At 35.7% G+C, this 23,641-nt stretch overlaps 2 protein-coding genes and 1 non-coding gene across 5 annotated transcripts; 1 reads left to right on the plus strand and 2 right to left on the minus strand.

Annotated features, from left to right (window-relative positions):
- The first annotated feature begins 859 nt into the window (after nt 1–859).
- On the plus strand, nt 860–14,547 carry LOC124640489 (ras-related protein ORAB-1). The gene is made up of 5 exons (XM_047178277.1): nt 860–1,032; nt 1,495–1,759; nt 10,154–10,285; nt 11,680–11,893; nt 12,948–14,547. Exons 1-4 carry the CDS (start codon nt 1,019–1,021, stop codon nt 11,878–11,880), a joined length of 612 nt encoding a protein of 203 aa, XP_047034233.1. The 5' UTR covers nt 860–1,018; the 3' UTR covers nt 11,881–11,893; nt 12,948–14,547.
- LOC124640488 (potassium channel subfamily K member 9) lies at nt 14,543–23,299 on the minus strand. Of its 3 annotated transcripts, none has more exons than XM_047178276.1 (9): nt 23,161–23,299; nt 22,792–22,982; nt 22,247–22,464; nt 20,227–20,401; nt 19,726–19,832; nt 19,222–19,340; nt 18,991–19,105; nt 18,132–18,298; nt 14,543–14,706 (listed from the first exon to the last, which is right to left on the minus strand). In XM_047178276.1, exons 2-8 carry the CDS (start codon nt 22,916–22,918, stop codon nt 18,161–18,163), a joined length of 999 nt encoding a protein of 332 aa, XP_047034232.1. In that variant the 5' UTR covers nt 22,919–22,982; nt 23,161–23,299; the 3' UTR covers nt 14,543–14,706; nt 18,132–18,160. The 3 variants fall into 3 exon arrangements, with proteins under 3 accessions (XP_047034232.1, XP_047034231.1, XP_047034230.1); XM_047178275.1 differs by lacking the exon at nt 14,543–14,706 and adding an exon at nt 14,982–15,061; XM_047178274.1 differs by lacking the exon at nt 14,543–14,706 and having other exon boundaries at nt 15,985–18,298.
- Nucleotides 18,634–18,826, minus strand: LOC124640515. The gene has a single exon (XR_006985562.1). It is a non-coding gene; the product is annotated as a U2 spliceosomal RNA (small nuclear RNA).
- Nucleotides 23,300–23,641: the final 342 nt, after the last annotated feature.

Here is a 23,641-nt window from a genome sequence, read left to right on the forward strand (position 1 = left end):
AAAGTCCTCCTAGTCGCGTAAAGATAAGAATACTCTGTAGACTGTTATAGGCCACTTTTTAACCAGAACATAAAGGGCGTAAATCCTTCGGAAGGTACGCGAACATGGCAAATACAAAGGACCACGGAGTAAGGAAAGATAAGCGGATATGCCATAATGCAGGTAGGTCAGGCGCCTTTTTCTAGGTCAAATACGTACGGTGGTTATGGTTAGAACGATCAGTTACGACTGAACTAACGAGGTTGGGTTAAAAGAAGCCGTAATAAGGTCAAAAACAGTAACGTTCCTCGTTCCCCGCACACTCGCATTTTGGCGCGCTACTTTCTTGGGCAATTTTCCGTTATGGCACCTCCCACAGAGTACATTCGTAGCTAGTTCATAGGTTCATAGCTAGTCATTTGATTCTCCATCCAAAGGACTCATCGGGAAAGCAGAAGAGGGATGTGCACGGTAGGAAAGAAAATGACTCATTAGTAGACTAGTATGTACAGTCGGTATCATTATCTTTAGTCGATTAAATACGATTTTCTTTCAAGTAGTCAGTTTTTTTATTCAATAACTTGATGATGCATTCCATCCAAAACATCACCATTCCCTAACAACCTAACTACAATTCCAATATTCCGTTAATATGTTTAAAATTGTCGCTATAAATACACAAAAACAAGAAATTATCGTACTATTTACGTTAACCTTAGACGTAACGCTCGGTTTTATTGTATAATCGATCAATAATCACCCATGCAAGCGTTTTGGTCGAAATATTTTCAAACTAATGTAAAATTTTGCGTTTTAGTCGATTTCTTCGAAATTGAATTTCTGAACGCAATTTAGTTTCTGCCAAGTGGCACTCCTGTTTAAATTTCTGACTTACGTCAGTGGGTGTTTCGGACGGCGGCCATTATTCTACGTATAATTATTAATTTTTTTGCTGTTTTGTGCTAGAAACAAAGAACATAACTATTTTCGGCATATTCTATAATATTATAGTTTTGGAAAAATACATTTATAGTACAAAATGAATCCAGAATAGTAAGTATTTTTACAATATGTAACATGGCGATTTAGAAACAACGATGGTGCAGAAAACCCATCTTTTTTGCGTGTTCATTGTCTTTGCATGGAATTTGTATCTTGTAACTCTGTACCCATAATATATGAACAAGTTATGGTGACTGTATAGTAAATTAATTTACTACAAGTAGGGTGAGTCATTGTGTATTCGTGGTAGGTAGGTAATATCGAAGTATTTGTGAAAACGTAATCGTATGGATCATGAATGGCGCATTAGTGAGTGCTGATTGTACCAGTTTTCAACTTCCTTGTTCCTCAAAGTGGATGCTTTACGAGCGAGTGTTCTTTGTTAGGTGGAACAAAGCAACGCCTCCTCCCTTCGTTTATCATTTACGTTTATTGATGCGCATCGCTCGTGTTGTCCTTGATCAGCTCGTATCTGGTGCACGGTACTAACGCTCGGTTTGTGTTCTCTTTCAGCGACTATTTGTTCAAACTACTCCTGATTGGTGACTCTGGTGTTGGCAAGTCATGTCTGCTGCTCCGGTTCGCCGACGACACTTACACAGAGAGCTACATCAGTACTATTGGTGTGGACTTTAAAATTAGGACTGTAGACTTAGATGGCAAGACAATAAAGTTACAAATATGGGACACAGCTGGACAGGAGCGGTTTAGAACAATCACTTCATCATACTACAGAGGAGCGCACGGAATTATCATTGTTTATGATTGCACAGACCAGGTAAGACCCATTAACTCATTACTGGCTATAAATAGTTGTGTGTATGTTATGTATGGAGGGTATTCAACCTTCTTTGTTGATCTGAAGTGAATAAATCAATAGAGGACAAAGAATAGATAACCTTACATTGTTCTACTGAATATTCATTAATTCATTATCAAATTCAAATAACAAAAATATACTTGATCAATGTATCTAATAGAAAAAGTATAACTTGACTACAAAATAAAACTAAGCAAAAAAAATAGTGCCAAACTCAATTCCAATTAGGTTGTTTTGTTGTGATGCTGAAAGAAAAAAAAACATATGCTTTAATTTGTTCCGCAACCTAGAAAGTTGTTCAAGTGAATCTTATCTGAAAGTGAAGTTAGAAAAATCATACTTATCAAGTTTCAACTTTCAATGTCTGAAATGGAGGCTGTTTTTTATTTGCTTAGCTGTGTTAGTGCAAACATTGTTAATGTTAATCAGCTATTTCCTTATGCAAAATATCCTCAAAGTGATATATTAATTAATTGGCAACTATTATTCGCTTAGATTGTTGATGTTATAATTTGATTGGTGGAAACAATATGTCCGATAATGAGTTTTTTTGTTAGAAAAATATTTGGTTTCTATTTGATTATTTTGGCCTAGAAGACCTTCTATTGTTATAGTTCGGCCATTCAGAGAATGCGTTCCTGACACGTCGCGATTGAACTGACGACGTAACTTTGCAATGGCGTTGCAGTTACGATAAAAATATTTTTGCTGGTTGTTTACCGTTTTAACAATTGAGGAGCATTAAAACAACATTATTATATCAATAATCAATGAATGTAGTTACGTCGTCAGTTCAATCGCGACGTGTCAGGAACGCATTCTCTGAATGGCCGAACTATAGGACTGGATAGATTTAACAACAACCTTCACATAGTTTATGAGTACTACAATACGCTTTTGTTAGAATATCAGTGAAAACGATATTGATAAACACAATTTCAGTATCAATTAATTACAATGAACAACTTTTAGAAGATAGATTAACATATTGCATATTAAAATTACATTTACATTAAAAAATATATAAAAATCTAGCTAAAAGTATTAGCGAGGATGAATAAACATGTTTTCAGAATCAAAATTGTGGACAGATTAAAATAAATTTTGTCACACTGATAAAGCACATACTAAATTAAAATACATACATGTTGCTTTTCAAACAAAAAAGGCCATTTATGTTCATTATGGCGTCTACTTAAGCGAGTATAAAAATCATGTGTATTGATATGTAGTGTAGGAATTTACCTCTGAAACACATTTTTCGTAATTTCTTTTACCATCAACAAAGGAAGGGAAGTCCCCACATTCACTTTTCAAAGTAAGATTTGAACCCCTGGCCCTACAGCCAGTCATTCTCACAACTACTGATCACTACAGCATGCTAATTTTATAATACTGATAAAAACTATTATCAATGTATGCTAATGACCTAAAATACCCAGATTATGTTTTACGCGTATTGCGCGAAGGATGGCTCGATACGCGCCTCCCCCTTTGACAAGAATTTTCGATTTACAGGGTGATAGTGATTTTTGATAGGGTACAGACCATAGGTACTTCAAATTTCATTTAAAAAAAAAAAACTATTTTTTGGGAAGTTGGTTAAAAACAGATTTTTAAATTAATTCCAGTACTTATTACATTTTGAAATAGAAAATTACATTTCTGTGCACAATTTTAGTTCATGATAAACAGGAGTCTAAAATGTAGTAGTGAAGAGTACAAAGTTTAAATAATAAGACAGTGTGGTTGTAAAGTTTATATCCAAGAACAGTCATATCATTTATGATGAAAATGTCTCATAAGTTGTGTCATTCAGTGTTATCACGAAATGTTGCATTCACGAATTTGCAAGACCTCTAGTCGCATAGTGAATAGTAAACTTTTTTGTAAAAACTTTTTGTATCAGGTTCATTTGCATTTTAAATAAAAAAAAATACAGTGCTATGTCACCTCTAGCAATTCACGGCACAGATGGTAAAGAAGGTGTGGAATAAAAAGAAATAGAATGGTATAATGGCTGATATTTCCTGTTTATTGCTGTGACCAATTTGCTTACTGCTGAATAAATATCAGTATTATACTGCATACTTTGGATTAGAAGTTGTGTCTTCAAACATTTGAAACTTGAAAAACGCAGGACTTTTCTAAAATAATATTATAAAGCTCTGAAGAAGTTAGTTTGGCGGAACGTGTTCTTATTATCCGTACGCGCGGATTAGTTCGTACAGGACGCAAGCGAAACCGCAAGCCTAAGCTAAACTTTGACTTTTAAATTGCTCGAGATATAACTTTGTATAAACACAACATTTATTTATAAACGATGAAATTCACTTTATGGCCATTATAGTTAAGTTTGTGCAAATGAGTTACGACCAGTCACTTGGCAGGCTTCCAAACTGCCTACTCTCTGCTCACTTGCAATTTGTAAACAATGACGGAGTAATCTAATGATTCAACGGCCTAATAAACTTTTTTTTTAGATTAATTTAAACATGATTTGATGGGCAGATACCTCCGTAAGCATGCGTCATGCTCAGTTACCAGTTTTTTTTCTTGTTCTGGGAAATTATTTATCCCAATTGAAACAACAAAACAAATGGTAGTCGATGCTTTCAGCAACAGTCATCATCAGGCCTATTTATTATACAACTTCAGAGCACAAGGCTCTTCTCATACAGAAAAGCGATGAGCGTTAATCACGCCCGCTCATGGCATTTAAGAAACTTAAGTCCGGGTTTCCTCGGTGTGTTTCTTTACCATAGCTATATGAAATGATATAAAAAATGAAGTTACCTTCATGCGTATCAGCGTCTCGAAATGATGTCTTAAAATTCGTTTGTCACTCAATAAACTTTAATAAGTTTGACGCTAAAACGTTGTAACCTTTGATCAAAACAAAGTTAACTCCTGCCAATGAACCATTGCAGTACTATTTCTGTTCTAGATAATTATCTACTCTACATTTCGTAATTGGCCTCATTTTGAAAACGTGCTACGATGTGTAAATGCAGGCGCTTTGTTTGTTCTGTTTAAGTGCAAGTGCCAAGCCAAATGTTATGGTTCCGGAAAATTCTTATCGAAATTATGAAGTCAAAAATAACTGTTTTTGATGCTAAATTCAGTAGGAAATTGAGATAAACCTAAATCAGGTGAACACATGTCATGATTTCCTGGTGCCGGAAGTTGGACCCTCAAAAATCATTTGAAACCTCAGAAAGCTGTTAAAAATATCATGTGACTATTACCGAACGCTCGATAAAATCATAAGGTCATTGACACCTGTAAAATAATTAGGTGTGTTATTTCGTCTGCCTTATAAAGAATGTGACGAACTTAAATTATTTCCATTAAGAATAATCAAATACAATATCCAATAGTTGTACAGTTGTTAACGGTTGTCGAGATCAGCAATACTTTCACTCTAGTTCAGTGAGAACACCTTTTGTATCGACACGATAAGCTTAGTGTACACACTATTGCCTTTTTCTTCTGTTTAGCCTTTCTCTAAGAAGGTTGAGGTTAACCTGTAGTCTGTGGCTTTGATTTTAAATTAAATATATCGTGTAATGTCCTTTGATAATAGTCTAATGCCCGTTTTCACCAACGAATACCTAAATTTAGGGAGCATTTACGGAACACTTAATAAGAATTTCATTTTCACCAAAGCCTAGGTGTCAATTTTAACCTAAAAATTTCACTTAAACTTGGGGGCCCGATTGATGCCTGCTTAAACAACCCCTATCATTATCATTACAGAATACAAACATATTTTGAACCGTTTCTGGAAATGGATAGTGAAATGTTATGTAACACCAAAAATACCATGTTTAAAAAGCAAAAAAAAAATGAAACGTAAACTTTTAGAAAGTTTAGAAGCTGTGGAGGTTGTGGATATGTAAAATAATAATCATTAGAAGACCACGTACCTATCTTACGTGAAAGAGCAGATGTCTGAGAAAAAAGTACGATGTTCATGACTTTTTTATAAGATTATAGGTTATCACTTGCTATGAATGCACTTGCTAGGTCGTGATGTCGCTGAATTATTCAAAAATAGGAAGTCCTGCATGTCCATAAATATACAGACCATAACAGATGCAAATCTGGTAATCACTGATGTAGTTTCGCGGTGGCCGGGACAACTATAGGCCTATTCAGACCTAAGCGGTATTGGCTACCGTCTACGGCAGAGAAAACCCTGTGGGTATGCGGTAATATGACTGTTCAGACCTAAGCGGTATTCGCTACCACCTGCGACAGAGAAAACCCAGTGGGTATGCGTTAATATTACTGTTGATGTTCGGGATGCATGCCGCTGCTGCCGCGCGGTATGTACTTCTACCCACAGCGGCAGTGGATATCGGTCAGGTCGCTCTAGCCGCGGTATAGTTATCGGCACGGATATTGAGCCCTGACCTTCACCTGCGCAGAAGCCATTTATTGGTTTATTGCCTTGTGTACAGTGCGCAAAGCGATCCCCACTCTTCCGCCGAGAGCTCAATATCCGTGCCGGTAACTATACTTGATACTAAATACCTGAGCGAAACCGGCGCGGTATCTACCTTTACCCACAGCGGCAGCGAATATCGCTCAGGTTTGAATAGGCCTTAAATACCAAAACTGCAGTAGATACCAATGATTCGAAAATGGTGAATATGGAGGAGCCTATCTCCTAGGTGATACCCTCTGGAGGTAAGAAGTAGGCTAACATTGAACATAATAAAATATGTAAATTAAAACAAAGATAGTAAACAAATATTTTAATATTAGTCCTCATATGGTGTACCAAACATTATCATCATCCTCCTGCACCAATTCAATTTGAGGTGGGCTAAGCGCAGCATGTTTTTACACGTCTTTCCAATTTCTCGCACCACCTGAAACTAAATAAATATAATAAATCTATAATTTTAACCCCACACTTAAATCCATCAACTCATGGAGAACAAAAATACAATGAAGCCGACAGTAAAACAAGGAACACAGTTGAACGGCAATATCTTATATTATTATACACAGATATTATTCACATTTACCTGTAAACGGTTCCTATCGCATCAAAACTATTTGTGACTGGATCCAAGCTTTGTTTTTGGCTTCGTTCGTGGTCCCATCCGTTTTTTGTTTAATATTGTGTCTCTATGAGACGTCAGCAATTTCACTAGCTTGTCTTTTTCTTCTGCAAGAAAGGTTTATCCTCGTTTTCTCTTCTCTGCCAAAATAAACTTATCTATTCAACAATAATAAACCCAAAATTAACCTCACTCTATGTACACATAAACATCAGTCAATTTGACAAACGCGCGAATGACATAGGTAAAAATTCACCTATAGAAAACCTCTTTACTGTTTTATTGCATGAAACATAACGTAAATGTAGTTTAAGTTAAATTAAAATAACATCACAAGAAAAAAAACTCACAGGCTTTAGTAATATATACTCGATAGACGTTTATTTCTTAAGAAGTACAGAAAAATCATTTTATCGATAAAATATCGACTTTGCATTATCGTTTGTAGAACTAGTAATCTGTCACTTACTTAAGGGATCCATGTACAAGTGTGGTGAAAATGAATTTAGGTAGGTGTCAAATTGGGAGGGGTCCTTATTAAAAGTAGCTTTTAGATAGGGAAACGGTAAGAGGTTGTTGGTGAAAACGGGCATAAGCCTGGCATTATAAATTGTATTTTTATTAACGTTAAGTCTTATTCACATTGGCATTAAAGATCACTAGCGCTTTCCCGCGGTTTCTTACAATTTTGTACTGAAAATACTTAATTTACAAGGTTAAATAAAGTTATATAAAACGCCGCTTCAAGCTTTCATTTAATTTACTTCTATCTTATCATATAACTTTTATATGTGTCTCAAATTAACGATCGATTTCTTTAGAAGTATTTGCATAACTTGAGCACAATTTTGCATAAATTAAATTAGAGTGCTTATGATGTTTTATTTGCCAATCTTGAGTAATCTTGTTCCTCAGGTAAAATATAAAACCTTGACCCCAAGAATCTTATGAAAATAAACTTCTCTTAGGACGAATATTTTGAATGAGAGAAGATAATTATTTTAAGCTTATTAATCGGCAATTAATATTCTTAAGTGTGAATTTTAAGGTGACTATCCTCCCCACTCAGAGACATTTAATGGTTACTTAAGCCATTCCTTAGTGAAGGATTTGTATGACATTCCGTCACTAAGGAGTGACTTAAGTAATTATTAAATGTCTCTGAGTGGGGAGGTGAAATATATTCGTAAAACGGAATGTTTAAAAGTTCATCCTTGCAGTTTGAGATTTATAACGAGCACAGTCTTTCAAATGCATGTACTATAATTAATTCGCTAATGAATAATTGCTGCGCAGACGGGTCTTACAAGGATGGAACAATTTGCTAAACACTACACATATTTACTTATTTATCATTCAAAACTAGACTTTTGAAGCAAAAGAAGAAATATTTTGAATAATTCAGATCCAAATATCTACTATAACTAGCTACGATAACTACTATAACAAGTATTGATAAGAATCTCAATCGCACATATAAAATCGTATTTATTATATAGATATCAATGCTACATTAAATTACGTATTATTTATTAGTGAGATGACGTCACTCGGAGATCCACGGTCGCGTTTTACCATAATGCTTGATTGAGAAATAAAATTCTTGCATGGTTGACTTTAATGTCTTATGGCGAACGTTAACCTTCTTTCAAGGGAAGTGCAAGCTTTAGCTGTTCATATTCGTCTGGATTTATCTATCTATTCTTACTAATATGTATTACAAATGCGAAAGTCTGTCTGTCTGACGCGCTTTCACGACTTTTAGTTAACAAGAACCTGAGTGCTTAGTGCGAGTTTTCGTGAATTTTTTTACGGACTCACGTGAGAGCGCGTATACTAAGATTTGTATGCAGTGTTGCCAACTTAGTGGATTTTCCACTAATACTGGTGGTTTAAGTCCCCTATTTAGTGGCGAAATGTTGAAAGTACTGCGGGTCAAGTAGCGAAATGTAAGTTTTGTGGTACAACTTTAAGGAGTTACTATGGAGATTTGAAGTCTCACGGAATGTCAAAAAAGCATCTACAAAACAAAAAGGTGAACGACTACTATATAATTATATTAAGTACTCATTCATTGGTCAAATGCGTAACTAAACAATTTGTGAAACTACTACGCCGATTATAATTTGTGAAGGATTCGGATCGGGTCGGATGAATTGCTAAACAGATGTAATGCTTTGTCTGTTTTAATTTTCTATCGTTGCCGAGTTACATCTTTGGATGATTAAATTGTTTTAGGTTACAATAAAATATAAACAATATTTTTTTAGTGGTGAATTTGGTGATTTTAAGTGTGGGATAAATTTTTGTTAGTGGTTTTCTGGTGGTTTTAAAAGTTGACTCTGGTGGTAAGCTTCTACAACTGTTGGCAACACTGTTTGTATGGAACAAAAACAGGTTCCAATTTTTGACACTAGGTGGAGCTGTTTTTGTTCCATACAAATCTTAGTATACGCGCTCTCACGTGAGTCCGTAAAAAAATTCACGAAAACTCGCACTAAGCACTCTGATAAAGGACTTTGATAACTTTGTCGCGGTTACTTGGACGCGGGTAGAACTGCTGGAAACATATAGTATTCAATACGATTTCAAGTCCGATAGTAGGAATCCTACTTTTGAGGTTTTTGATGAGTCCATGACCATTGACCATTACCTTGAACGCTCACTACATTATTTGTGCTGTATAACAAACTTTTGTTTCATAAAGTCAGATCCCCTAACTCATGAATCTTCATCATTTGGCCACTATTTCTCAATTTTTTAACAACTAGGTCACGAATATAATTTGTACCGATACAAGGACATGGAAAGCTTTATACACTTGAAAGCTGATGCGTAGATCTTATTACTTACTACATTTAAGGGTATAATAACATGATAAATGCTTTACAACTTCGCATTACTCATTGAACTTGAGACGTATGTGTCATTGTGAACTTTGACTCCGCTGTGACGTCATGACATACGTGTCTATAGACCGCGTTTGTCATTGTTTTTATTTTGTTTAACACAAAGAAGATGATGTTCTTGTCGGAAATATGTTATTAATAAAATAAGACGCCCAACTTTTAGTCATTGCGCTGTTGAAGCCCTAAGTTGGATAAATTGATAACTTACTGGCTTTTTTAATTGATAACACAAAAACAAAATACTTTAAACCACTTCAATGCAACTATTGTTTTATTTAGAAATATATCACTTCCATCTATAAATTCTCTAAGTATATTTTCTTTAGATGGCCCACACAATTTTAACCCCTGAACATGTTAAATTCCAGGATTCATTCAGCAACGTGAAGCAATGGCTGGAGGAGATCGACCGCTACGCGTGCGACAACGTCAACAAGCTACTAGTGGGCAACAAGTGCGATCTGTCCACTAAGAAGGTCGTGGACTACACCACAGCCAACGTGAGTTTGATGTTCAACCTTATTTGTATAGGTATAGGTCCTTTTTGGTAATGTTAGGGATAAAAGTGCGACCTGTCCACAAATAAGGTCGTGGACTACACCACAGCCAACGTGAGTTGATGTTCAACCTTATTTTTATAAGAATAGGGTCTTATTGGATAATGTTAGGGATACAAGTGCGATCTGTCCTGTCCACTAAGAAGGTCGTAGACTACACCACGGCCAACGTGAGTTTGATATTTAACCTTTTTTGTATGGGGTATAGGTCCTTTTTGGGTAACGTTAGGGCAATAAGTGCGATCTGTCCACTAAGAAGGTTGTGGACTACAGCATAGCCAACGTGAGCCGATGCTCAACTTTTTTTTACTTTTAATAGACGAAATACTTCTAAGATCTTATGAAAAGTCCAGAGTTGTTCTCATGGAGAAGAAAGGGCAGGAAACTACATGGATGGATTCAACCTCATTTGTATAGGAATAGATTATCTTAAGGCAATCTATTCTTGAGGCAATGTTCCTCGATATCACTTATTCCACCAATTTACATTTAATAAGCTAAAAGATATAAAATGCTTAAGTTATTTTTGAAGAGTCCAACTATACTCATCGATATTAATAGCAGAATAGCTCCTCAATTTAATTGTATTCATGAAATGTTAGTGTTAACAAGTGATTTATAGTTGATGCACTGAACGTGTTTCATAATTATCTCAATAGGTTGGAATTCTGCTTATTATGTCAAAAGACGTACTTCAGTATAATTCTTAAACCGGTAATAAATTGTTTTGTTGAGTTCTTATAATACATGTTGCAAAGATTTCGTTTTTATTACGAAGGCAGAAAAAAGTTAGTAGTTAACTTTAAATTCTGCTGTAATTTTAGCAATTAAGTTTTCCACATAACTGTTTGTGTTTGTATTAGAATAATTTCTATAATTAAATAAACCAAGTAAGTGAAGATTATTGCGTCTAATTACGTTGTTATTAGTTACAGACGCGTGCTAAATATTAATATTATTATGTGATAAAACATTGTTTTGATAGTGAAGCTATGATCCATTTGTTTGTTATGCAAATCATTATCTGATAGATGTTTAGACGTCGAACACGTTCACTACAAGTTTATGTTTCTTGTTCGACACAAAATAGTGTAGTAACTGTTATGTGTTAGCATAGACGTGATATTTTCAAATACTTGGTGACGTCAATTTTATGACACTTTTTCTTCTCGCAATTATTAAAACGACAAAATCTGTTACCATCATCATCATTCCACCCGTTCTTTCTTTTCTTTCGTTCATCATTTCACTGCCAATTATACCCATAAAGACAAATTGTAAGCATCCAGCCTACCTTTGATGGTTCTAATTTTCTAATCTTCAAATTCTCTCCACAGCAATACGCAGAACAGCTGGGCATCCCATTCCTGGAGACATCAGCGAAGAACTCAACGAACGTGGAGCAAGCGTTCATGACGATGGCGGCCGAGATCAAGACTCGCGTTGGTCCGCCGTCCACCGGCGCCGCGCCCGTGGGCGGCCAGGTCAAGATCGACCAGGGACACCCCATCGATACCGGCAAGTCTTCTTGCTGCTGAATGCGTCGCCAAGGTGAGGACATATTTGTTTGTTTGTGGGTTCACCCTGAAATGACTGATCATCATCATCATCATCTCAGCCATAAGACGTCCACTGCTGAACATAGGCCTCCCCCCTAGATCTCCACAGATACCTGTTGGAGGCGACCTGCATCCAGCGTCTACCGACGACCTTTATAAGTTCGTCGGATGACGCTTCTTTAAATGACTGATGCTTCTCTGAAAATGTGATTGAATGACGATGTATGAAAGTCGAATGTTTTTATTTCCAATAGGCCTTTGCAAGCTCTTATGAAACGTCACATAATTTGCAGTTCAATCGCCTTTTGTTTCCCATGGTGGTGTTACTTCTCTTTCTCAATGCAATACTGGGACTGCGAATACCGCAATTTTTTTTCGTATAGAAGAAAATTACATACATACACACGATATATTTTTTAAACATACAAATGCCTGGTTCTTTGGACACTTTCAAATGTACTTATGAACTAACTGCGACATATAAAGTGGCTGAGCTTAAAGATTAGTCACAATATTGGGTGAAGTTTATGTATACTCCTCTTGCTTGAAGCCGTTAAACTATCATTATGTAAATAGCTATATCGGTTTTACTGTGCTTTTTAGGTGTGTCAAACACTCATGTCTGACCAAAATATGTATTAAATATTCTACTTATCTACTAAATGAGTCATAAATGTTATTCTCATAAGAAGAAACTGCGTTGAAGATCTATTACGAGGATAGAAATTGTTATTAAATTGACTTTTGACTTGATAGTGAATTCGCAGTAGCGTTTCTTAAACGCCGCCCACTTTACTGCCTTTTTAGCGAAACTATATTTAGACTTGATTCATTGACCTTTTTCATGTATTTTTCTACTTTATTTTTTAGTTAACCAACTTCTTTTATAACAAACTTAACTTCAGAGCTAGGATTCATAATGCAGATTGAACACTGTTCTAGGTTCATATGGAGACCTTTTCATGATGATTTTTTTTTTATTGTCTTGCATTTAATTTGTAATGCATAGGAATATTTCATGTATATGTGCTTTGTACTGTCTTCAGGCTGGCGGCGAGACGTACGGAAGCGAGAGTCGCGGCCGCGCCGCCGCCCTACACACAAGAAATGCAATTACCACAAAACGTTTCATGATCGCATCATTATAATTATATAATTATAAATAAATACTATATAGAGCCGCGGCGCCACACCGCCGCGCGTCCTAAGCTAACTTTCTGTTAAGTTGCTATTGTCCGATATCTTGTTAGTTCAAGCAAACAGGTCAAATGGAAGGGTGTATGTTTATACATGTTTATATATAATGAATATTGTAGGTTAATTTTGTGCTGTTTCAAGATTAAGAATTTCGATGCAGGTTACAATAACAGAGAGCCACTTGTAGATCGTATGCGAGGGAAATTAACAAGATTTTTATGGTTATTATTATTATATAAACGTTTTATTTGAAAGCTTAGTATGTATCGTAAGTTGTGGCATCGTGCACTACGTCACTGGGGTCGGTGGCACCACCAGTGTGCCGACGTTTATTTGGCTTTGTTAATAGTGTTGTCACCTAGCTTAAGATAATTTAAGGTCGACTTTAAATTCGTAGGTGTAATGTGAGGTGGTTGGTGCTCCGGCACTTCGCTTGCTCTGTGTCCGATGCTTGCGTGGCGTAGTGACCGATCGTACATAAGTTTTAACTCTCAAGCTGTCCATTACCAAGTGTAGGCTAATTTCCGTTCGAAACCAGCTTGTGTTAAAATTTAATTTCTCATCACTTGAGGTACTAATAATAAACCTTATTGTATGCACTGGGTGTTTATATTATTCATTCTGTATAGCGTATGGCTGATGTTGTATGGGGGCTCTCAATGAATTGATAACGTAATGTTTTGTATCACAAACTACGCCACGAATGAAGTTGATGATTCTAAAGGGGACCATTTTTGTTATTGCGATGACCGCAATATTTGATGCATTTGTCGCTATCATATTGTTGCATTCACTACAGTACCACAATGCAATCTTAACAAGTTTATTATTGTGTTGGCGAATTACTATTATCTACGTATACTGATTAGAATGTCATCGATCCCCCATACAATATCAGCGTATAGACCACATTGTATTTATTATAATAAAGCGTACTGGGGTTACGCTATATTGAACATTTTGTGTTGATAAAGATATTTAATTGGATCGCAAATTCTAACACAAAATTGTAGATATAGCATATTGGCCTTAGATAATTAGACAGATATAGTAAACTTGTAGCCATCGAAGCGGGATCATAGTATTAATTAAAAGACATATTCATATTATCACTGTCACAGCAGTATTGTGATAATTTTAAATTTTTACTAACATCAAATGTTTCAACTATTAGAATAGTTTCACTCGTAATATATTCGTCCTATTTTTCACATAAATTGTTAAGCGGATTATGTAAAAGGTGATGATATAAACAATTTTAGCTAATATATGAAACATTTGACTATAACATTGAATGCTATAAATTATTTGATTCTATTGTCGATCTATTACTTCGTTCGTCGTTATTTTTGTACTATTATGTCAGAGTTAAGTTTACTTAAATCAAGACCGCTAACCCCCTATAATTCTGTATTGAGGGTTTCTTAGAAATTAAAACAGTATGCTATATGTAAAGATGTTTTATTTTTATTATCCTTTACTCATTACCTTCTCCGAGTGTACAAAGTTGTTAGCAACAGCAACGCATCATGTATTCATAGTCGTGACACAGACCGTGTAGATTCAAGGGACATTGCAGGAATTCCGGGCAGATCACTGGCAGACGATCTGTGAATAAAAAGAATGTACAACTATTTGCTATAATAAAATTGGACAATAAAAAGTAACACTGTGGTCCAAACAATAGAGTTGATAATTAGCAATTTTCAACAAGGATCTTCTGTAAAACCCGTATAGACACATTTACATAGTAAGCATTGCAATCCGAATCGCTGTACACTGCGTCTTGGCAATCCATGTTTGTCGACTGGGAACATATCATATTTTCAGAAAGTCGCTCGTCACTTACCCATATGGTAAGCGCAGCCGCAACAGTATCCATGTATAACAGCGTCGTCGTCTTCACAACTCCTCTGGGGACAACCGTTGCACCACATGCCTATCCATAGCCATGGTAAATTCACTGAAAGTAAATACGTACTGATATGATAATGTAAAAGTCAGTATGTATGGTAAGGCATAAATCGAGATTGAGATAAAAGGGATGAGATATGTGGTTACACTACCCTGGAGCTAGACATGCCACTATTTATCTGGCTGTGGGACGTAGTTCTAATAGGATGCAGGAGTCGTGGCCAGCGGATAAGTTGGTGTCGATCCATTGGCTTCTCCCATATCACGATCTCTACCGTCTTCCACCATCATACACTTATGTATGAAATATGATCGTTCCACAAGCTACAGAACGTCCAACGCTAAACCGACTGCTCAGAAATTTCAAGCTAATAAAATTGAAAAGAGAAAACTTCTGGACTACCCACAAAAGTATTAAAAACTCAAAGAGTCACTAAAGGAATTCCTTACCTCTGGGAGCTTTTTTAACAGCATCTAACCCGCTAGCACTGGAGGGCAAAAATATACCAGAAACACTTACATTCACAAAAACTAACACAAATATTAAGACACACGTCCGCTTTGGGAACATCTTGACTATCCTTTAGTATGACTAACGAGATGTAAAGTAACTAAGTCCTTTATATATGAGTAATTAGGGAACAAGTCATTTCAACTAATTATAGGTCAGTGCCATGAGATAAGATTTTTCTTTGAAATGTGACTTACGTACCTATGTTACTTTAATTAGTTATCAGACTTAAGGGTCAAGGAAGAACTTTTTTCTGTTGCCCAAGGGTGTTTGGTATAACCACAGCTTAGCATTCACCATATTTTGAAGAAAACACCTAAATACACAGAATACATCTTTCAGTTTTAGATAGACCATATATCAAAGAAGGCTGCATGCTACATTTTATCCGAATGCGAAGAGTAGTTCCCACGGGACGCGGGTGAAATACAGGTAAGATAAACGAAAGTGAAAGCCAATAATAATTACAAAAACGTTTATTAATTACATCGAACACATATAATATATTGTAATACAAATGTAATATTAATTTACAAATAATATGGCGAGTGTTAAGGCGTACACTGTCGTGTCACAATAAAATAAACTTAAATAATGTGAGATCAAAATCATATCACAGTTTAATATCGAAACAGTGCAATTTCACTTAAAATTATACACAAAATCTTTGGTAAATAACGGAAATCCGTGTGACGTCATACTTAGGTAATATGACTAGTTTAAGTTCCCACTATTTTTTGGCAAAGATAGTTATACTAAAACTATCTTTTGCAGTATAGTTTACTATAACTGTTATAGTTAGCATACTTTTTTCTGGTGCGTGAAGTCGTTCCCCCGGGACGCAGAGAACAGTTTATACTTTATTTAGTTTTAATAAACATACTAGGTATAGAAGACTCGTGCTTTCAGGACACTGGCATATGCTAAAATATAGTGGGAAAATTTCAATCATCTATCATCATTATTCAAAATACAAGTGCACCCATAACACAGTAGGTAGACAATTCTACAATATTTGAAATATTACAAGTTACATCAAAAGATTTCATATAAAAGTCTTGGCACTGTAACCTTATACATTATATTCTTACCTACATAAACTGGTATATGTCACTTATGACTATTTTCATTAACACAAGTCTGACCATTGAATAAAATGTGATAAGGTCAGCTTCTAAAGTAGCAGAACAAATAAAAAAATTCAAAACTGCCAAACAACGTGTCTTTGAACTTTTGAAGCTGACTACAATTTTCTCGTGTAACTTTTCTAATAGAGTAGCTAAACCTTTGTATTTTGGGTAATATTACAAATCTACACACAATAAATAAATAGGTAAGTAAATGATTTGATTTAGACATATAATATAATACTGTTATATGTATTGGTTTGTAAGCTAATCTATACTAATATTATAAAGCTGAAGAGTTTGTTTGTTTGTTTGTTTGAACGCGCTAATCTCAGGAACTACTGGTCCGATTTGAACAATTCTTTCAGTGTTAGATAGACCATTTATCGAGGAAGGCTATAGGATACTTTTTATCCGGTTTCGTGCAGAGGTTCCCACGGGATGCGGGTGAAACCGCTGGCAGAAGCTAGTGTAGTAATATAGTAAGCTAACAGATTGGAATTCTACCCCGGTACACTTATTATGCAAAAATAGTCACATAAGACTACTTGCTTACGATATACAACTCATAGTTCATTCTACGACACGCCTTTATTTAAATCAACAGGAAAAAATCTTCTTTTGGATCATTGCAGGTATGGTGTAAAATAGTCCATGCCTTTCGACCCAGTACAAGGACTTATAATTTTTAAAAACATTCAAAGTACCTATATAAAAAATTGGGGCGAAGAATGTCTTCATGATTTTAAACTTATATTTTAACTTAAACTCTAAAATGTTGGCACAAAACAGACAACATCTATTTTCACAACGCTAAAGAAAGATTTCAATTTAAGTATACATTTAAAGACTGGCGTAATACTGACTTGTAATAAAATCACATAATATGTACTTGTAAGTACTTAATTAAGCAATTTCTTGCTTCCTATTCTACTAAATAACTTGTGTTCACCTCCGCTCAATTAAAGAACTACTCACTGAACTATGTACTTTAAGTATAGTAAGTAAGAAGTGCTAAATAGACATTAGCATCCAAAATAAACAGCAGTAACATTCTCCTAAAAAAACAATAAGAAAAAATAACCTTTTTTGTGCTTTATCATAAACTCCTTCAGCTTCAAAAAATTCCAAATACATAATTATGCGCCAAATAATTTGCAATTCAGACAGTTCATATTTTGACCCGACTTCCCAAAAAGCAGGAGCACGTCCTGTTCGGATATATTTATTTTTTTCTTACAATTGTGAACTCAACAGTTTGTTGTTGTTTGGCGCGAACTGTAAGCTGCAACTGCAAACCGTGCTATTCTACAAGGAAAGTGTTCAGTACACATGTACAGCATTCTGTTCCCTCATTCTTGGAGTCGTCGATGGCCAAGCAATACGAGCCCTGCGGAACGTTCTACGCATGGAAAACAAATTCCTGCAAAATAATACGGTTGCGAAAAGTACACGCAACAATGTATTCACTTTATTTATACCTTTTTTCCATTTAAAGCCTGTGTTACATTCAGACAGAGGCTCGCTCAATAAGTTCGGGAGCTAGAGCGAGGGATACGCGGCGCCGCAGGCGATGCGGGCGCGGCGCCGGCTGCAGTAGGGCTCCGCCCTCGCACTGCTTGTTGCCGAGGCAGTTGCAGGAACATACCTGGAAATTAAAATTATCGAAATAAATAAAAAATAGACTGGAATAGAAGCTTCTTCAAATAAAAAGCATGCTTCGTCAAATAAAAAATTGATAATTTTATTCTGTCGATAAATAAGGCTAAGCCTTTGTATTTTTACTTTTACAATACTGTAAATGGGAAAGGAATATATTTGAGAGATACTTTGTGAGGTAATTAGCCGAATCAGTTGGGGTGATAAATAGAATGTAAATGTGACCGACATTCAAATGGTGAAAATCGCACGCACTTCTATCTAATCAGATAGAGCCGAGGTCTAATCATCCATGGCATTAATTTAACAAAAGATTTTCAAGGTATTATGTGGGCCGATCCCGGCGGCACTGCAATGCCGGGCCGACCCGTGACGGGAGTGGAGCGAGCCCCGAACATCCCGTCAGTTTACAAAAATCAGTTTAATATACTGGTCCCTCAGTGAGGGAACTTTCAGATATTAAGCTGAAAAGAACAGATACTACACTTTGATCTTAGCCAAAAGGCCGAGAAGCGATACCGAACTAATGTCACCGGGGACGGTCATTCAATCGCGGAGAATCTTAACACCGCGATTCAGAAACGAGCGTGAATTGCACAGTGACATCTAGCGGTACGGTTTGGAAGTAAACCTAACCTAAAATGTAGGCATGATTCATAACTTTGTTGGCGCTGTACTTACCGATGCCTGATCATCATGAGACCTCTGTCTGCCCATAATGGGATGTTCATCTATTGGGAGAAGAGTTCTAGAACCATCTTTGTCTTCCTCGTCACGGGCCGCGTCTTCTGCTTGCCTGGAAAATACATATTACAACTTAACTACATAGAAACCTAATAACAATTAATTGCATTTGACAGACTAATTTTAATATAGTATTTTTTCTTTAATTTGAGTATTATCTGAACTTACATAGTCATGAATCGTAGAACAAGCAAGTTAATGCTGGCAGCGACCACGGCTAGTCCAAACAGTATGAACACCAAGCTTAGAGCCACATAACCAGGCTTGCTGGTCAATGCTTGGTCATTCTGGAATTTTAAAATAAAATATATTAATAAAATGTTTCAATAAAGGTGTACATAAGAGAGTAGGTACATATGTAAGGAAATACATAATGGCGTCCAAGGCCGATTTCGGCCACGGCGATCTCATATACGGAGATCAGCCAGCTGCGCAGGACATATTATAGTGCAAAGACCTAGGTGAACTCACTATGCCATCACTCTCATAGCCCGTCGGGACGGCAATCCGACACGACCGGAGAGAGATCACAAGCAGGACCGACATTAACGTGCCCTTCGATGCAGAGGTGTATCAATGACCAACTACGTCTACTGATGATTGAAAGTTTCTCTAAAACCAACAAAGCGATTTCGGCCCGACCAACAAGGCAGTTAACTTAACATTACTTACTTGTAAGGCAACATAATCACCGAAGCCGATGGTGGTGAGTGTTACAAAGCAGTAGTAAAAGCTATCGAAGTAGCTCCAACCTTCGTAGCGCGAGAACACAGCAGCACCTGAAAAAAACGTTGCATTTACATTTTTATCAGGCGTTTGTTAATTTTTAAATTGACTTCACTATAGAAGAGCATGAAGATTTCAGTTCAAATGTTTTGTAAGATAATCTAAATAAAAAAAATAGATGCTAGTTTCGAAAGGGTTGTTAAATTGGTGAGTCTTGTAAGAGGACTGTAATTTGAAAATCTTTGACAGTATTTATGGGTAGTCAGAAGCCAGAAAGTCTGGCAACCAGTCTTAACAAAAGGCCCAAGTAAATTGGTTGAAGAGGTCAGTTAGGCAGTCGTTCCATGTAAAGCACTAGTACTCAGGTGAACCAGTGAGACTGCTAGCCAACCCCAGCATAGTTTAAAAATCTAGGTAGATGATGAATTTATAATTACATTCCTATACCTGTAGTTATAATAATGGACGATAGCATCCCAGTGGCAAACATCAGATTCATCTCAGTGGCCTCTGTGGTGTTACATCTTAGGTAGCACTTCGCTCGTCTTATCACGACAGACGCGAATTTGTTCAATCTCTCACCTATACTCTGGAACATTACTAAACCGAGAGGTATGCCAACCTGCAAAAGATAGTCAGAATTTAGTAATTTAAATTGTTCTGAAAGATATAGTAAAATCTGGGTATTGTGTCTGGTACCTACTCTAAAGGTAGGTAGTGAAAAAAAGTAATCTATTTACTGCAATAATCTGTTTCTATTCCAATTAGACAGCTAATAAGTGATCAACCTAATTAACTTACCCTTTTTACTGATATCTATTTCCAAACTTGTAACTCTTGTAAGATACGTGGAGAGAGTGTTCATTTATGTGAAGTTTTAAGCAGTTTTTTGACAAGTTCATAGGTATTACAATTGTTTTTATAATTAATTTAAGGATAGTAATAATGGTTCCGAAAAACAAATTAATCTCCAGCGATCTGTGGCCGACTATTATTCTAATTAACCAGCGTTATAATGAATTACTGACAAAAAATCGAAAACATAAACGACAAAAAATATCAATTTTAACTACAAATATGAGCAGGTTCAAATAACTTTTTCTCCTAAAGAAAATTCGATCTTCGAGTAATAAAACTAAAGTTCCGACTAAAATACTGAACTTCCGACAAAATTACTAAGTTACCGACAACAGAGGTTTTGACAAAATAATCATATTTTTACAACTTGCATGAACTGTTATAATTTCTATTGTTGGTTATTAAATTTATTTTTTAACTCTCTATAATAATGAAAATACCTCAACAGTTTGGCACACGCGATCGGGTTCGGGTCGCATTCAGCTGTTTTCGTGTGCAAGTTCGAAAGATCCGAGCGCAGTGCGTTTGCAACGACCGATGCTTGCATGTAATGTCTGTTTATGTTAAGAAAATAAATAGCTTTTTGTTGCTTTTGCTTTCGTATTTTCACTAATATAACTATTAAATGTACTAAGGAAACTACTAACTTACTATCTATTAAGGAAACTTAGTATTGTTACGAAATATGGATGAGGTACCCGTGTACCGTTCTGGATCGGAGGAAGAGGAGGGAGCTGGTTCATCAATACCGGTGAAGAAGAATCGTTGAAACAAAAGTTGGGTGTTGATTAAATGCCTACAACTTTCGAAGGCTGCCCTTGATTTCTCAGGGTTTCCATCATCAGATCCTGACCTGATGACTATGGGACCAACTGGCAGCTATTCCGCGTCGAACAAAAAAAGAATCACGTAAATCGGTTTATAAACCTCGGCGTAATCGATGTACACACATAGAAAAAAAAACATTCCGGCCGAATTGAGAACCTCCTCCTTTTTGGTAAGTCGGTTAAAAAACATACCGGCCGAATTGAGAATCTACTCCTTTTTGGGAAGTCGATTAACAATATTCTAGGAAACCAAAATCTACTTGGTTTTAGATTAAAGCGTAAATACTACTCGTACTTTAATTCTAACTTTTTCCTGAACCTGAAATAAGTACCGATATCGAAGCATACCCATGGTAAATAAAATTCATGATAAATGAAGCAAGTATAAGTTATTATTACAAGTACATTTTTATATTTCTTAAAAGTATTGTTTAACCACTGAGAATAATATTTTCAGTATAATGTTATAGTTAAATGGCACCAAGTCTATGAAATATGAAAGGTAATTTATGAATTAATAGTAGGCAAGTAAAGATTAAAAAATACCAAGCATAGTTTTCAGTAGAACGTAATTTATACTGGTAGAAAAGTATTATAGCAACAAACAGTGATGTTAATTTTTCGAAGACTTTAGTATCTCATTCGGTCGTTTCGTAATTTTTATTCGGAGAAAAGTAGTCGGAAAGTCAGTATTTTAGTCAGTAGCTTTAGTATTTTGAGTATGGGCAATTCTTATTTTTTTGTCGGAGCTTTTATTACTAGCCTTAATTTAATCATCTTACCATAGCATAAGCCATACAAAATGCTTTCCCGCCATAAGTAACAGGAGTAGAGTGCCCATAGCCAATCATAGCCAAGACCACTGTGGCAAAATAGAATGCGCCTGCAAACTTCCACTGCGGACCTGCTTTGTGGGGCTTATTCTCTATGATAACTATCTCTATCATGTGGTAGTCCTCTGGCGTTATATTGTATCTGCGGATTAAGCCATTTCTCATATCTGGAAAGAGATTTATTAAATTGTTAATTCAGTATTTGAACAGCCTGGATTTTTTTATATACCTAATTAAATTTCAATTTGGCTATACTCAAAAGAAAGCGGAATCTTACGAATCTGTACAAATAATTTTGACTATAAATAGCTTATTTGGGGATTCTATTGCAAAGACACCTCTTTCTTGGTATGCAACAATATTTCAGCGATTCTCTTAAAAGTTAGTGACTAGCCGCATTATCACCAAAAGGAATGTTAAATTCTGATGCTATAATCTGATTCTTATAAGAATAGACCAATTGGTACGGTTCTAATCAGCGTCTGAAGACTTACCGGATAAAACTTCCCATCTCTTACTCTCAGTTTCAGACTCCAAGGCATCAAATACTGCCGCGCCGATGAGCAAATACGTAAATGTACACACAACCAGGGATAAAGTGCGGACGTTTTGGCGCTTCATGGTGACCACCACGACCTTCCAACACTCCGAAAAAAAATAATTCGTGTAAATCTCACACCATGATCTGCAACATGAAAATTATCTATGAAATGTGGCTTAAATTGTGGGAATAAGGTGTCAAATGACTAAAGCATCGTAAATTGTGATAAATTTGTGCAATTTTAAAAGTATTTATTAGAATTAAACTGATATATTCCGTAAAATATGTGCGCACTTCATATTATTAGTTAATGTTGACTTACGCGAATTATCTGCTACCTTAGCTATTAAGTTAAAGCTGCTTTGACCACAATAAAATTATTCATAAATTTTTAAAGGCATTAGAATTTAGATAATTACAAAAATTGCGAGAAAAATGTTTCAGTTAATAAAATTGAATATTGAATGAATGGACAGCCAATATGTTGCAGAAGCTGTGTAGGTTTTTTGATATACATTTCTTTGTTTGTAAACACGTCTCGAAATCCCATGGTTTTGTAATGGCAATGTATAATGAAATAGTGCGTTCCAATTCCAATGCATTATATTGCTGTCCGAAAATTCATTACATTTTTAGCATGGCGTTTTTTACATTTATGTTATTTAACAGTAGAATTTAATTATCATAAAAATATTTTAGATAATTCTAACAATCTTCTCGATTAATAGAAGAAAAAAACTTTTTTATCAGGTATTTTGCAATGAGTTTCCAAAAATTGCGAAAATGTCTGAGAGAATGTCAAT

The sequence above is a fragment of the Helicoverpa zea genome, chromosome 20, assembly GCF_022581195.2.
Source record: "Helicoverpa zea isolate HzStark_Cry1AcR chromosome 20, ilHelZeax1.1, whole genome shotgun sequence".
NCBI lineage: Eukaryota > Metazoa > Arthropoda > Insecta > Lepidoptera > Noctuidae > Helicoverpa > Helicoverpa zea.